This window comes from Emys orbicularis, chromosome 17 (genome assembly GCF_028017835.1).
Source record: "Emys orbicularis isolate rEmyOrb1 chromosome 17, rEmyOrb1.hap1, whole genome shotgun sequence".
Taxonomy (NCBI): Eukaryota; Metazoa; Chordata; order Testudines; family Emydidae; genus Emys; species Emys orbicularis.
The window spans coordinates 13,460,264-13,475,390 of record NC_088699.1 but is presented as its reverse complement, the minus strand read 5'-3'; the positions used below and the strand labels follow the sequence as shown (position 1 = coordinate 13,475,390).

Below are 15,127 nucleotides of genomic sequence, written 5' to 3'. Positions count from 1 at the left end.
CCTGCGGGGGAGCTGGGGGAGGGGAGCCCCTGCTTGGGGGGGCGTCTGGCTGGAGGGGGAACTGGGGGAGGAGAGCCCCAAATGGGGGGGGGTCTGGATGCGAGGGGAGCTGGGGGAGGGAATCCCCTCTAGGGGGTTTTGGCTACAGGGGAGCTCCTCTTGGGGCGGGGTCTGGCTACAGGAGTGGGATGTGGACTTTAAAGGATAAGGGGACCCCCCTGTTGGTTGGGATCTGCCTGAAGGGGGAGCTGAGCATGGTGCGTGAGGTGTTTTCCGGGGGCTTCCCTTTCAGTTGGGGCTGACTGAGAATTTTGTGTAGGAGGTGGGATCCTGACCCCACAGGGCTGCTGAGGTGAGGTGAAATTGCCCCTTAAACCTGTGGGAGTGAGGGTTCCCCCTCACCCATTTGCCAGCTGCTTCCGTGGCCAAGGTCAGGGCTGCAGAAGGTGGTGGTGTTTGCACTTTGACAGTGTTGTGTCCCCAAGTCACAGGGGTCTGTACTCTGCCAAGGCTGAACCTTGACATCTAGTGCTTCCCATCACGATACCACATCAGAATAATTGTCTTCTCACCTCATCGGTGCTATGTAGTATCATCCTGCACTGATGCAGAATTGAGGTGGGATGCAGGACATAGCTGCAAAGTACTATGGGGACCCATGAAATATACGAAGGGTAGTAGCTTTGCATGGTGGGCGTAGTGCAGTGCTTTGTTGCACCCCAAATCTAATAATCACCTGACTTTCTCCCTGTGTAAATTTAAGAGGAACATTGGGGAGGCACGGAGGCGAAATACTTGGAATATGTTAAAAACTGTAATTATTTAGGTATTGATACTCCGGATTAGGCCAGTGCTCTTGGACAGTTTGTTAACAGTTTTCTGATGAGAAACTGCATTTTTGTTTGCTTGAAAAATATTGCTGAAACATCTATTTGAGTAAAATACCATGCGAATAGTTTTAACCCTCTAATAAAACCATCCTTTCTAGTCAGATGTGCATGGACATAACATTCTCCCCATCTTCTTTCTCTGATCTTGCCATAAAGTCAAATCCAAATCCTGCTTTTGAGGCTCCTTGGGGACCTTTATGCCTGCTTGCAAGAATGGAGCAGACTGGCACAGAGAGGATGGAAACATAATGTGCATGTACCTACAATTCGAAACACAAGAGGCAAGTCAAATTCTTGCCTAGCCTACAAACCTTCAAAGCAATTAAGGCAAACAAACAAAAATAAACAAAAACATGAAACAAAATTAAAAATCAAAACAAACAAACCAGAAAGTTACTACAGCAGAAGAGTGCTGGTTCAGGGCAGTAGTGCTAGGAACTCCAGCAATGTGTTGTATATCTAGGTGCTGTGCATGTATACAACACAAACCTATGTATTTCTAAATAGACAGTAGTACGCACTTCCAAAAAGTTAAACTACCATTTTGGCAATATCTCTGAGACACAAAATAATCTAATTTTTCATTTAATCTATTTTGAAGTTTAAAAATGAATGCTAGAGATAATTATTAAACTAGTATTTATAGAAAGCAAGTTGCATAAATGTTGAGTTGTGCTGTTATCTACATACATACAGCACTGATTTCTGATAAATATGGGTATTAAGGTACTAGAACCTCAGCTGATGTATGTCGGCATAGCTTCTTCACTGACATCAGTGGACCTAACAGTGTTCTATACCATCTGAGACGCGGTCTCTCCATTCTTATAATTAAAGCTACTTACTGAAATTCAGAGGTGGATACTGAAGAGGGGTGTTGTTTTTATTAAAAATATAGGACCGTATTCTGTCAGCCTTAAACTGAGTTGCAACTTTTAAAGTAAGGCCCCTGCCCTGGAAGCTACTGTGCTTGAAAGGACCTCTGTGTATGCACAAAGCAATTAGCAGGATCAGGACATAAGGGGCTATTCAACACGTGACAGGATCTGGCCCATTGAAAAATTCCTACTCATTCCTTTGATGAATAGGACCTATCATAACTGAGGGTCTGATCCTGCAAACAAACACTTATGCACATGCACAACTCTACAGCTGAGCATGGCTCCATTGATTTCAATGCGACTGCTCATGATAGTAAAGTTAGGTATGTGCATAAGTGGTTGCAGGATCCTGATCCTGCAGTGAGTCCGTGGGAGTGGACCTTTGCCCAGTGCTGAGACCCATTGAATATGGTGGGAATATTGTGCAGTCCACCCCATGTAGAACTCTCAGCCCTGTTGGGGCCTAATGAACAAACACCCCCATCTTGTTCCTCAGGCAGTCCTTAGAAGAGGAAAATCTTCAGATAAAATTGTCACAAAGCTCTAGAGATTCAAAGATGAAAATTTGTTATATTCCTTCCCCCCCCACCCCCCCGAAAAGTTCACAAAATGTTTTGGTTTAGAAATGGAATGTAGTTTTCAATGTTAGAAGCATAAGGTGCCAATAATAATTTTTTAAAAATAAGGGCTCCCATAGAGTAAAATAAATAGTATTATATCAAGAAAAATCTTTCAGTAATATTTCACTTAGTACAGCAATTAAGGCCATTGATAACTCTTGAAGGGACTCTAATACATTACAGAGTTGGTGTTGAAATCAAGTCAGTTTTCCTTTTCCGTTCAACTCTGAGTCAGCGGAGTGCTATGTTTAGACATCTGATATAAAACTATATATCGAACTGATATAAAAAATAAAATAAGTTCTGGTATTTTATGTACATTCTTTTCTTTAAATCTTTTGGTTGGTTATTTTTTATTACCCATAAGAGGGCTGGGACTGATGTGAAAACTGAAATCTATACTTTATAAACGGTGCCAGTTTTTCATAAAGAGGTAACTCAACTTGAATAAGCACACTAGCAATAATGTTTCTATTATATTGTTCAGTTTAAAATCCTACTAGCCTGGCAAAATACAAAATGTTGAGAAGATCCAAGGTCTGGATGGGTTTAGGTTTGGCACACATTGGTACATGAAAAGAGTTTAAGCCATTGTGCCCTAAAAGTCCCTGAACTGTAGAGGTGTACAGTTTTAAAAACAAACCAATCCTTTGACTTAAATGTAGTTTAAAAAGCTTATTCTCCACAGACCCACATCCTGCAAACCTTGTGTTTACTGCACATAATCATCTCACTTTTTTAATTGGATGATTTTATATGTGATTCTTCCATGGCATTATTATTATTTATAACAAAGAATGTCCTCATCCATAGGGATTTCTGTGGCGATTGACTGAATGCAAAGATTCCAAATAACTGCATTTACCAAATAAACAAAAGTGATATGGTTTGTAAAACATGAATGAAAACTGGTGTGTGTGTGTGTGTGTGTGAGCTTACTTGCTGAAGATTCTCTCGAGTCAGTTTAGGAGGTCCCTTTCATTTAAAATCAATAATAGAACCTGTGGAAGTTTGTGGAAGGCATTTAGCTTGTTTGAATGTGATGAATGTGACAGTTCTATTCAAACAGTTGACTACTTGACAATACATTCTACCTTTTTATATGGTGCAACACAGACCCCAGAGAAAAGTGTTTTTTGTGTGTTTTGTTTGGTAACTTTCTGTTGTTGTTACTACTGTCTGTTTGCTCAGCAGAATGTATTGTGCTCTTGGCTAGTTTTTCTACATAACATTTATTTATTTATTTTAAAAAATAAAATTACAGCATCCTCTACTTAGTTAGGGCATGCTTAACTCAGAGCAAACCTGTTTAGCCTAATGATAGTGAATGTCAATGATTCTTGGTTAATTGGGATAGAATTATTATACGTTTCACTTAATAGGGAAGCATTTGGTTGGTGGGAAGCTCTAAACTTCAGTCTGCTAGTGTAGAACTTGTCAAATAAACATTAAAAGAACAAAATTAAGATGAAGTGCAATGAATATTATTGTATTCTTTCATTTGTATTGTGTACAGTATAGTTTTTTCTTTTTTATAATAGTCTTCTGTAATGGTTCTGCCTATCGCTCTTCACTCAGACAAAACTTCAGGGAGTTTTATCTAATCCTGGAGTAATGGGGCAGGTTCTTAATTAGGATGATAAGCCATTCCGTGGGGTGTCCCAGTTCAGAGGATTCTGTTGTGCAAGTTAAACACTTCCTGATGCTTTGTGGGCTAAGTTGTAGCCAAATATTCTTAAACAGTTAGTTTGTGTAATAGCTGCATTTGGAGTGTGCAAAAATAAGTAACTCCGAAAGGCAGCAATAGCCAGAAATTATAGAGGATTTAACAGAATTGTGATCCTGAAGATTTTATAAAAAAAAAAATCTCAGAAATTAACAAGAAGTGTTCCTTTTTTTTTAGTGTCAACACAGATCAGCAAAGAATAGAGAATAGATTTTTGACAGTTTCGTTTGAGACATGCATAATTTTTTGTTTTCCAGGAAAGACGCAAATGCTGCATTGCTGAGTAACTTTGAGGTAAGTTTATTTGTACCATGATTTTAAACTGACAATTTATACTCCTTTTGATGTCAATGAGAGCATGTCCTGGTCCAAATACAAATAATGTCTCCAGGGAGTTGTAACCAAGAAATCAGGGAGATTTGTGTATAACTTCTGATTTCTCACATTTGAAATTTTTGTTTTTATAAGTTTGGTAAAATGGGGTCTATTCCTGGCTTTAAAGGGGACCTAGAAAAGCTCTTATTGTACTGTTTGCATGGTGAATGTGAGCAGGGTTTGATCCCAAATCTGTGAAAAAACAAAAAAAACCCAAACCCAAATATTAGTGTTGTATGTGTGTCCTCAAATCCATGAGAAAATAGTCCTTCAGAACATCAATAATTTTAATGATTATCTTTTCTCTTCTCCCACATTTTTATGTTACCAATTTGCTGAATACCCTTACTTTGTTTGTATGCAGTATTCATAACCTGGGGTCTGATTCTCTTTTACACCAGTTTTACATCTGGGCAACTGCCCTGGTTTCTTTGCAGTTATACTGTTCTCTCATCAGGCCCAAAATCTTTGAAGTTGTCAACTTTGTACCTGTGGAAAGTAGTGCCTAAATGGACATTTTTAAACCAGTCTTAAGACAGAAATGAATATACAGCCAAGAGAATGATACATGAAAATAAAAAATTAATCCTACAAAAAGTGGAAACATGGACAAATTACTAAGGATGAGTACAGAAGAATAGCGTGAGCATGTAGAGATAGAATCACAAAGGCTAAGGCACAAATTGAGTTACTCCTAGAAAAGGACATAAAAGGCAATAAGAAGCGGTTCTATAAGTGAGTTAGGAGTGAGAGAAAGATGAAGGAAAGTGTAGGTCCACTACTTAGTGGGGAAGGAGAGTTAAGAATTCATGACATCAAGAAAGCTGAGGTGTTTAATGCCTATTTACTTCATTCTTTGCTAATGAGGTTAATAGTGACCAGATACTTCACACAATTAATATTAACAACAAGGGGAAAGGTGCATAAGCCTGAACTGTGAAAGAACAGGTTAAAAAATGTTTAGATAAACTAGATGTATTCAAGTCAGCAGGGCCTGATGAAATTCACCCTAGGGTACTTAAGGAGCTAGCTGAAGCAATCTCAGAACTGTTAGCGATTATCTTTGAGAACTCTGGCGGACAGGTGAGGTCACAGATGTCTGGAGCAGAGCAAACAGAGTACCTATCTTTAGAAAGAGGAACAAAGAGGACCCAAGCAATTATAAAGCAATCACCATAATATCAATACATGGAAAGATAAAAGAACAGGAGTACTTGTGGCACCTTAGAGACTAACAAATTTATTAGAGCATAAGCTTTCGTGGGCTACAACCCACTTCTTCGGATGCATCCGAAGATATTCAGAACCATCCCATCATGTTAACGATCAGTAAATAATAGTTTTAAAGATTTTTCTAACACCACATCAAACATTTAATACTGAATTTACCAGTGACTGAATGTATAATTTAGTTACACTGTGTAATCCAAGATAGTAGTTTCTTTTTTAGTTGGAGAATTTAATTTACTTGTTTTTAACAGAGAAATCTATAGACCATGTGTGTTCTAAACCTCAGGTCTGAAACTCCTAGCCTCCCTGGAACTGGTCTAGGCAGTAGTACTGCTAAAAAGGATCTGGGGATTATGGTGGGAAAAGCTAATATTATTCTGTGGTGTGTTAATAGGAGTCCTTTATGTAAAACATGGGAGATAATTGTCCCACGTTACTCAGCCCTGGTGAGGCCTCATCTGAAATACTGTGTCCAGTTCTGGGTGCACATTTGAGGAAAGATGTGGACAAATTGGAGAGAAGAGGAGAGGAACAAAAATGACAAAAGGTTTAGAAAACCTGACCTAACAGGAAAGGTTAAAAAAAAAGTTGGCATATTTCATCTTGAAAAGAGAAGGCTGAGGGGAAACCTACTAACTGTCTTCAAATATAGTTGCTATAAAGAGGAGGATGATCAATTGTTCTTCGTGTCCACTGAAGATAGGACAAGAATTATTGGGTTTAGTCTAAAGCAGGGGTCGGCAACGTTTGGCACGCGGCTCGCCAGGGTAAGCACCCTAGCGGGCCGGGCCAGTTTATTTACCTGCTGACGCGGCAGGTTCGGCCGATCGCGGCCCCCACTGGCCGCGGTTCGCCGTCCCGGGCCAATGGGGGCGGCGGGAAGCGGCGCGGGCGAGGGATGTGCTGGCCACGGCTTCCCGCCGCCCCCATTGGCCCAGGACGGCGAACTGCGGCCAGTGGGGGCCGCGATCGGCCGAACCTGCCGCGTCAGCAGGTAAATAAACTGGCCCGGCCCGCTAGGGTGCTTACCCTGGCGAGCCGCGTGCCAAACGTTGCCGACCCCTGGTCTAAAGCAAGAGACATTTAGGTTTGATATTAGGAACCGCCTTTCAACTACAAGGATAGTTAAGTACTGAAACAGGCTTCCAAGGGTCGTTTTGAATCCCTGTTCTTAAAAACAGGTTAGACAAATACCTGTCAGGAATGGGCTTAGGTATACTTGTTCCTGCCTCAGCACGGGGCTGGACTAGATGACCTTTCAAGGTCCCTTCCAGCCCTACATTTCTGTGATCAACTGCTGAATCCATTTTCATGTTGCAGAGAAAAACAGAATTAGAACTGGAGGAAATCTTTGCAAAAAAAAAAAAAAAATCCAGATGTTTTCTGAAACGGCTGCTGATAACAGGGTCACTATTTCATGCTTAACTTGAACCATCCTGCAGCTCAGAACTCTCTGCAGTACCTACTGAAATTAAAATCAGTGCTTTTAAAAAAAAAGCTCTTTGTAAGTCTCTTACAGCTTGGTTTTAAAAGATCTTGGAGTAAGTCCACACTACAGAAAAAATGTGTTTTCTTAACATGGTAAAATCTCAGTAATGGCAAATAGTTTGTTGTTTGGAAATGTGTTAGTGGGGCCAGGTAAACTCTAGAGGGGAGCCTAGGGTTTACCTTGACCTGCTAACACATATGAGAACTACAACTCCCTTGCCTTCATTAAGATTTTACCATGTTAGCTAAGAAAACACCTTTTTTTTCTTAGTGACGAGAAGGCCTTACTGAGCCTTTTTTACAGTCTTCAGAGTGAAAATGCCTTTTTGGTGATGGTAAGATGGAAATGTGACATTAGTATGAGGTGCAAATTCAATCAGGTAACTTGAGGATTTCAGTGCATTTTTTTTTAAAGGCTTTAAAAACCATACATTTTTCTTCAGATTATTTCCTTGCTGAAGTTTTGGGGTTATATATCCATTTCATCCTGATTTTGAGCTAAGTCTTGAAGTGTTTGACGAGGGCAGAGTATGCCACCTGTCAGTCATTAGAAGATCTTTAATGAAATATTTGGAAGGAATCTTATTGTTTAAGAAATAGAAAATAGCCCATGGTTTTATGTCAGAGGATGTAAGTGTGGTATTAAATATCTATTTAAAAAAATCTACCATCTCAGAATGGAAAGCAAGAAGTATGGAAGAAATTATGGCTTGCTGCAGAATCAGACCTTTCCAATACTTCTCTGTATTCCTTTTCAACATGCAAGGATGTTATGGTAAAATTGGGTATGGATCCTACCTTTCATGTACAAGAAGAATTCTTGCATTGTGTAAATCTTCTGGCACCCCAGAACAAGGGCTCAGTGCAGTGAGGTGCTGATCACTTTGCAAGATCGGACCCTTAATTATATGCACTAAATATCTGCACTTATTAAAACCACTTTCTGTCCCTCGGTCTGTGCCGTCATCATCTTAGCCTCAATGCCTCCCCACTATTGCCATATATACCCATATGTGCTGAGTGAGAAAGTGAAAGGAAGTGGAAAATGGAATTACTGATGAGACTGCTCATTCACCATTTCCCTTTCTCAGCATAGTTGTCTCAGCACATATAGCTTTTTAATTCTTTTCAGGAAGGGATTTGCAGTGTCTGCAGCTGTAGGCATTTTAAGCACATTTTTCAGCACTCTTCAGTTTACAGATTCCTCTAAAACTAGTATCCTATTTCTCTCGGGCTGCTATTTGTGCCTTCGTTTCTCTGTATTGCAGCTTGACGAGCGTGTCTAACTCAATCAGTGCCAAGCTAATATTTTGCACTAAAAATGTCTGAATGAAGCACAGGACTGTGAGTGGTTCTATCCCTGATTCTTTGAAAGATTTCCTTGGGCTAGTTGCTTCACCTGTTTGTGCCTCATTTTCATCATCTGCAAACAACACTTGCCTGGCTCAGTAGTGTATTGGTATGTACTGTGGTATACAGTTAGTGTGTTCACAGTGCATTGAGATCCTCAGGTGGCAGGTGCTAAATAGATGTGCAAAATTATAGGAAATGATATCCCACGTAGGATTGGGGCTAGTCATGTTTCTCTTGACCACAGTTAGAAAATGCCAACTAGTGTTGAAGGAACTGTGCTGCCGAAGATGAAGGCAGGGGGAATCTTGCACAATATGCTTTCTTCCCTATCTCCTTCTATAAGAGAAAATATTACAAAAGAGTAGTGCATTGGTTAGAATAAGTAGAGTGTAAATGCAGCTCTAATTCACTTTCCCTCATTTAACCTGATATTTATTTGTATGTAGGTTTGTGGAATCAGTGTCCTCTTTCAAGTCCCAGTTTGGTTATATTTACTTGTACTGTATTTAGTATATAAAGACTGCACTTTGTTTGAAGATCCGTTATAGCAACATTTGCTGTAATGGCAGAGTTACTGGTAACATTGCTCATCATATTTCATTGTAGTTCTATGAACCTGGTAACATTGCTCATCATATTTCATTGTAGTTTTATGAACCAATTTTTACAATAATTTTTACAAGGCCATGGGATTTATAAGTGAAACTTGAGTGGGGCGTGTTAAATACTAAGGAAGCAGAAATAGAAGGGTGTCCATTACTTAGATTTTGTTATCAGCTTTGAACATATTGGGAGGCATGAGGCGAAGGCACTCACAATAAGTGCACAAGTAGCCAAGTTGTTCCCAGGCAATGCAATTGTAGTTTAATATGGATCTGTGGTTATGGATCCAGAATTTAAGGCAGCAAGCAGCATTGCTGTTAAAGTAAGTTTAAAAATTACAACAGACAATTCAGAAATGGGGCATGTAAGCAGTATTTATTTTTGGTCTATTGCAACCTTAAAAATAATACCATCTGCTACTCTGGGCCCAAATATAATGAGTACAGTGTAAATGCTTAGATAGAGAAATACTGTTTTTTAACTAAATATTTAGAGAATTCTTTTTTAGACTTAAAATCTACTCCCTCTTCTGAGCTCATTAGTGACGCACCAGAAGGCATTATTCCAGGACAATATATGCATCAGAAGAGACTCTTGGTATCAGGGCATGGAGACTCTTGGTATCAGTGATGACCCATAAGGATGCATTTTGTGGGGCTCTCTGTGAACACAGAACTTTCACAGAGTATAAAAGGAATTTTAAATAGATTATTTAAAACATTTCTGTACTGAATGCCTCCCACAGCCTGGCTGGGAGCACTTAAGCATGTGAACCACTGAAGCCTAAGTGCTTTGCTGCATTGGGGCCGAAAAGAATAACAGAAGTTGTCTTTACATTTTACTACAGTTCTGACTGTCATGCAAGAAGATGTAGCAACAGTGTAGTAGGTTTGTCAATACTTTATTTTAGAAACTGAAACATAATTTATTTTAAAAATTCTTATTACATAACACATCAAATAGTTAATTTCATTCCTACAGTTCTGAGCATTTAAAAACGTGGAGACGTCTTTATTACTCTTTTTTCAACAATATTGCTGCTTGTGTTTATTTTTTCTAAGGAACTCGAGTACTAATAAAATCTAGTGAGGTTTTTATACCATACTTATCACTGTGGCATCTGAGCACCCTGCTAAGCTGATCCCAGAAATACTTACTATTAAGCATAGTGCTCACTGCAAGCAGCCCCACTGAAGTGAATTTATAGTAGCACCACTACACTTAGTCATGTTTGCAGCATCAGGCTCTAATTTGGTAGGCTCATTACAGAAACCCAATGTAGGGCACACATTCTTCTTGCACCTACAGCACACTTAAGTTTCTGTAAAACAGAATATTTTGAATATTTTTCTTTTAATATTGTAGGTTAATCCGTATACACACATTACATACTATAACATAGGGCCATATCCTGCAGCCGGTATTCCAGCAACAGTCACATTGATTTCAGTGGGAGTTTCAATTGAGAACTGCAGGGTGTGGCACATAGCCAGCAGTTGCACGGAATAGAGTTAAGTGGCTGATAGTTTCATTCTGGTAACCACTTTTTTCATGGGGGCTTTTGGGTAAGGCTTCAACAAGTGCTGATAGTCCATTCAAATATCTACAGCTTTGGTCCAACACTTCCTACATCTTTTTGTTCAACATACACCTCTACCCCGATATAACGAACATGAATTAGGATATAACGCGGTAAAGCAGCACTCCGGGGGGGCGGGGATGCGCACTCTGGCGCATCAAAACAAGTTCGATATAGCGCGGTTTCACCTATAACACGGTAAGATTTTTTGGCTCCCGAGGACAGCGTTAATATCGAGGTAGAGGTGTAATTCAAGACCAATAACCATAATTTAGAATGATCTGCTGTCTCATCATTTCTTGTACACAAATAATTTTTCCATTACCAAAATGTCTCCATTTTAATCCCACAGTCAGTCACTAGCAGTGCAATCTTTTGTAGTTGATTGGTAATATTTAATAACACATGTTTAAAAAATGGCAGTAGAAAAAATGCTAAACTAGTTCAAAAAAATCTTTTAATTTTTTTTTCTTTTTAGGTGTTCCAGTTACTTACCGATCTTAAGCAGCAGCGCAAAGATAGTGGAAAACACAAACAGAGCTCTGGCCAGCAGAATCTGAACACTATCATGTACGAAGTGAGTAGAGCTATAGCCCTTAGCACTCTAGCAGAAGTCAGAGGCCGGACTGTGTCACAGTGTTCATCATTTACAATCACACATGCAAAATTAAGTCTTGGAATTTTCCTACTCATGAACATTGTTTCAGTAAATACATATTTGACTTTTGTAATATAACTTTCCTCCCCAAAAAATCTGAAAGTGGTGCTTAAACTGTGTGCGTACAGCACAACTGAAATACAGCTGGAAAGTGCTGGCTAGCTGGTGTGCACCATCATGGAGGAAAGGAGCAATTTTGGTCAAGGACACAAGGACAAACTCCTGCTCTTATGAAAATGGCCAAAGGATTTTTAATGTTTATAGAGAGCAGACTGGCTGTGGCTCTGGTTTTGAGGTGTCATTCAAAAGACCTCAACACAGCAAACTACATTCAATATATTTTTTAAGCCTGCCAGCATATGCTGCCTGTATTTGAATCTGTACTTCCAGGGAGGCTAGGAGTTTCAGACCTGAGGTTTAGAACACACATGGTCTATAGATTTCTCTGTTAAAAACAAGTAAATTAAATTCTCCAACTAAAAAAGAAACTACTATCTTGGATTACACAGTGTAACTAAATTATACATTCAGTCACTGGTAAATTCAGTATTAAATGTTTGATGTGGTGTTAGAAAAATCTTTAAAACTATTATTTACTGATCGTTAACATGATGGGATGGTTCCGAATATCTTCAATTAGCAGCTTTATCAAATGTAATTACTTAAAACAATTGTAATCTGACCTCTGGTGGCCGTGGAAGAGAATTGTCTTTAATATCACCATGGTTAATACTGAGCCAGTTCCAGCTTTCCTGGCCTGCATGAATAGTCCCATTGACTGCTGGGGAACTGTTCATGCGAGCAAGATTTCGTCCAGGCTTACTTTTTTTGTTTGTTTTTTGTTTGAAAGGACAAAATTGCAATTTATAAGCCTTAGATTTGATAAAATCGAGTTTACAAAAATCTAATTTAATTTTACATTGAGATTTACTATCTCATTCTGATGTGTTTCAAATATATGGGGGAAAAGACCATTCTGTGATTATATTTATGTCTAAACATAATTTACAGTTTAACTCTTTAATTATATTGTTGCCAGTATATGAAATGCTTTCACATGCATTTTGCCATCTAGACATTTATTTGTGCCAGTAGAAAGAGAGAGACTAATTCTAGGTGTACTTGCTTTAGGTACTCGTCTTAATGGAATTATTTCTGTCCATCACGCATACACACTCACAAGTTTTGTGCATGCATGTGCCCACTGGTATTGCAGTTGCTGGATCTATCTTAGTAAACAGGAACTGAATTTTGATCTGACCATAATATGACATTTTTATACTTTTAATTGATTTTTTTAATGGAAGAAGCAGCAGAGTTTTGAAAAGAAATCATTATAGAATTGAAATAGCGCTGTGTTCCTCTAATAGAAAATGGTATTTTAATGGGGAAATTGGTAAATAATAGTAATGTTTAGTACGTTTGTACTTTTTTATTTCAGAAAAATGCAAGAATTCTCTGGAAGCCTGTTCTGATCCCAATTCCTTATAGTGGGTGTTTTTCAAGCAATGCCCACAAAAGCTCATAAGTTATTGTCAAATTAAAAAGGGAGCTGTAAACTGCAGTCTGCATATACTTATTTAAAACTAAAGCAGGGATTCTTCACCAAGCCTTCCATTTAGTTAGGATGACAGGCTCGGATAAGTTGAAAGATGTATTATCTGTCATCTTGGATTCTCATTCATTTAAACAGAGAAACAAAACATAACATATCCTTTAAAGCGTATGTTAGTGTAAAAGATCAACAAAGCAGGGAAGTGTATTGTCTCACTGAAAATATCTGAATAAATTACTACAATATCCTTGCAAAGTTTTTTTTAATTGTGATCTGCATAAATAACTTCTGAGCTCTTTGGGAAAGCACTGCCAAATATGCTGATTACAGTACGCTTTCAGCTGTAAAAGATGAAAACATCCTTATGCTGGAAGGCTTTGTTTCAGTTGTGGAGCTCAAATGAGCTATTTATGGCCTGGCAATGAGAGTACCATTGGCACTGAATTCATGAACACTTGGCAGAAAATAACTTTACATGGTCCCAAGGATGAATACGATAAGGTTCTTCTTCAGTTCGGTTTTAACAACTGGATGCCTTTTTAAACAAGGTTTTGAAATCCTCTGTATTGTTAGAATTATACATATACAAAACATTCTAAATCTCTGATGATGTTAAAAATACCTTGGTCCCAATTTGATCTGCCAGTTAAGATTATTTCATTCAAATTAATAAAGAAAATGTGTTACAGGTGAATACTCTTTGAATTGCATGTGTTTAAATGCTTAGCACTAAAAAAGGACCTTTCATCCATACACTTCAGTGCACTTACAAATCTGGGTAGATATTATCCCCATTTTACAGATGGGCAAGTGAAGTTACAGGGAGGTCAAGTGATTGTCCAACACTACAGAGGGAACCCTCAGAGTTGGGTTAGAACATAGGAGTTCCTGTCTTTCAGCATTAGACCGTGTCTCTCTGTATGGACCAACTTCAGAAGGGTTTCCTAGATAAGTGCTGGCATAATTGCCATCACATAATTACTTTTTTATATACTGCCTGTTGCTTACACTTTCAGCAAAAATTAATATGATCTTCGTGAATCAAGGGAAATCCAAATGATTGTGCCAATTATGACAGCACATTCCACCTTCTGAACGACGTTAAAGAACTAAGTTCCCCAGTCAGACTTCTCTCAGAAGGAGTGAGGAGATTTTTCATAAAATAACTTGTTTCATAGAGATCTCATATGACTCAAAGCAAAAATAAATGTGTAATAATCTATGTTTTTTTCCAACCTTGTGCAGACATTGAAATACATATCCAAAACACCATGCAGATTCCAAAGTCCTGAGACTGTGAGAGATTTCCTCATAGCAATGAAAGGCCATAAACTAACCAAGTAAGTAAAGATCTTCTTTTGAGTACAGGTCTGTCTCATCTTACGCTGTGGTTACGTTCCACAGTCAGCGCCTAAAGCGAAAATTGTGTATAGTCAAAATTACATTGAGTGTAATGGTGGGTGGAATCGCCCGCACTACAGAAACAGTATTTAAATTATTTTTCTCTTTTTGTTTGTTTGTTTTGTTTTTGCCGACTGCGTAAAGCTGAAATCGTGCATGTTAAATGCGCCTAAGATGTGACGGACCTGTATGTGTATAAGAGTGCATGAGAATATTCAAAACCAGCTCTACATAAAAATAATGTAATAATTTGTCTGCTTTTGCTTAACTTGTCTAACCCAGTTCACGGAAAAATAAAGGACAAAATTAAAATTCTCTGTCTAACCATCCTTTTTTCTCAGATGAACACCTACACACATGCACATTTGCTTTAAATGGATGCTGTTTGCCAAAGTTTTCTCAAACTGTTTGCCTTATAGTGTTCAGCATGAGTTCTCATAGTCAAAATGCAAAGAAGTATTAAAAAATATGTTTGCTGAGGTAGAAACTATGTGAGGTGGATGGATTTTCAGCAAAATAAAAAGGGACGCTAAGAAAAACCTCAGTGTGTTGAGTCATCTTGCTCATTTCTATCCTCAGAAAAATAACTCCATTCCTAAAAAAAATTGATGTCTCCCCAGCAAAGAATAGGCATACTAGTGTGACTGAACATAAGGTCCCCATAGAGATGTCTGGGAAATGTGTAATCTGTTGAAGAAACTAATTCTTGCCTGAGTCTGTGAGTTGCGGATGCTCAGCAGCTTCCCAGAATTGTACCCTCTAATTAAT

General features: G+C 38.5%; 1 protein-coding gene across 6 annotated transcripts in view; it reads left to right on the top strand.

Annotated features, from left to right (window-relative positions):
* The window catches only part of CRCP (CGRP receptor component), a 37,910-nt gene that overhangs the window by 317 nt on the left and 22,466 nt on the right, over positions 1–15,127 (top strand). The window contains exons 1-4 of one of the 6 annotated variants that reach the window (XM_065418233.1): positions 3,226–3,277; positions 4,375–4,411; positions 11,224–11,322; positions 14,204–14,298. In XM_065418233.1, the coding sequence (XP_065274305.1) occupies positions 11,314–11,322; positions 14,204–14,298 (104 nt within the window). In that variant the 5' untranslated portion in view covers positions 3,226–3,277; positions 4,375–4,411; positions 11,224–11,313. Of the gene's footprint in view, positions 1–3,225; positions 3,278–4,351; positions 4,412–11,223; positions 11,323–12,844; positions 12,894–14,203; positions 14,299–15,127 lie in introns of those variants that run through there. The other 5 variants (XM_065418232.1, XM_065418231.1, XM_065418235.1 and 2 more) reach the window with 5 other exon arrangements.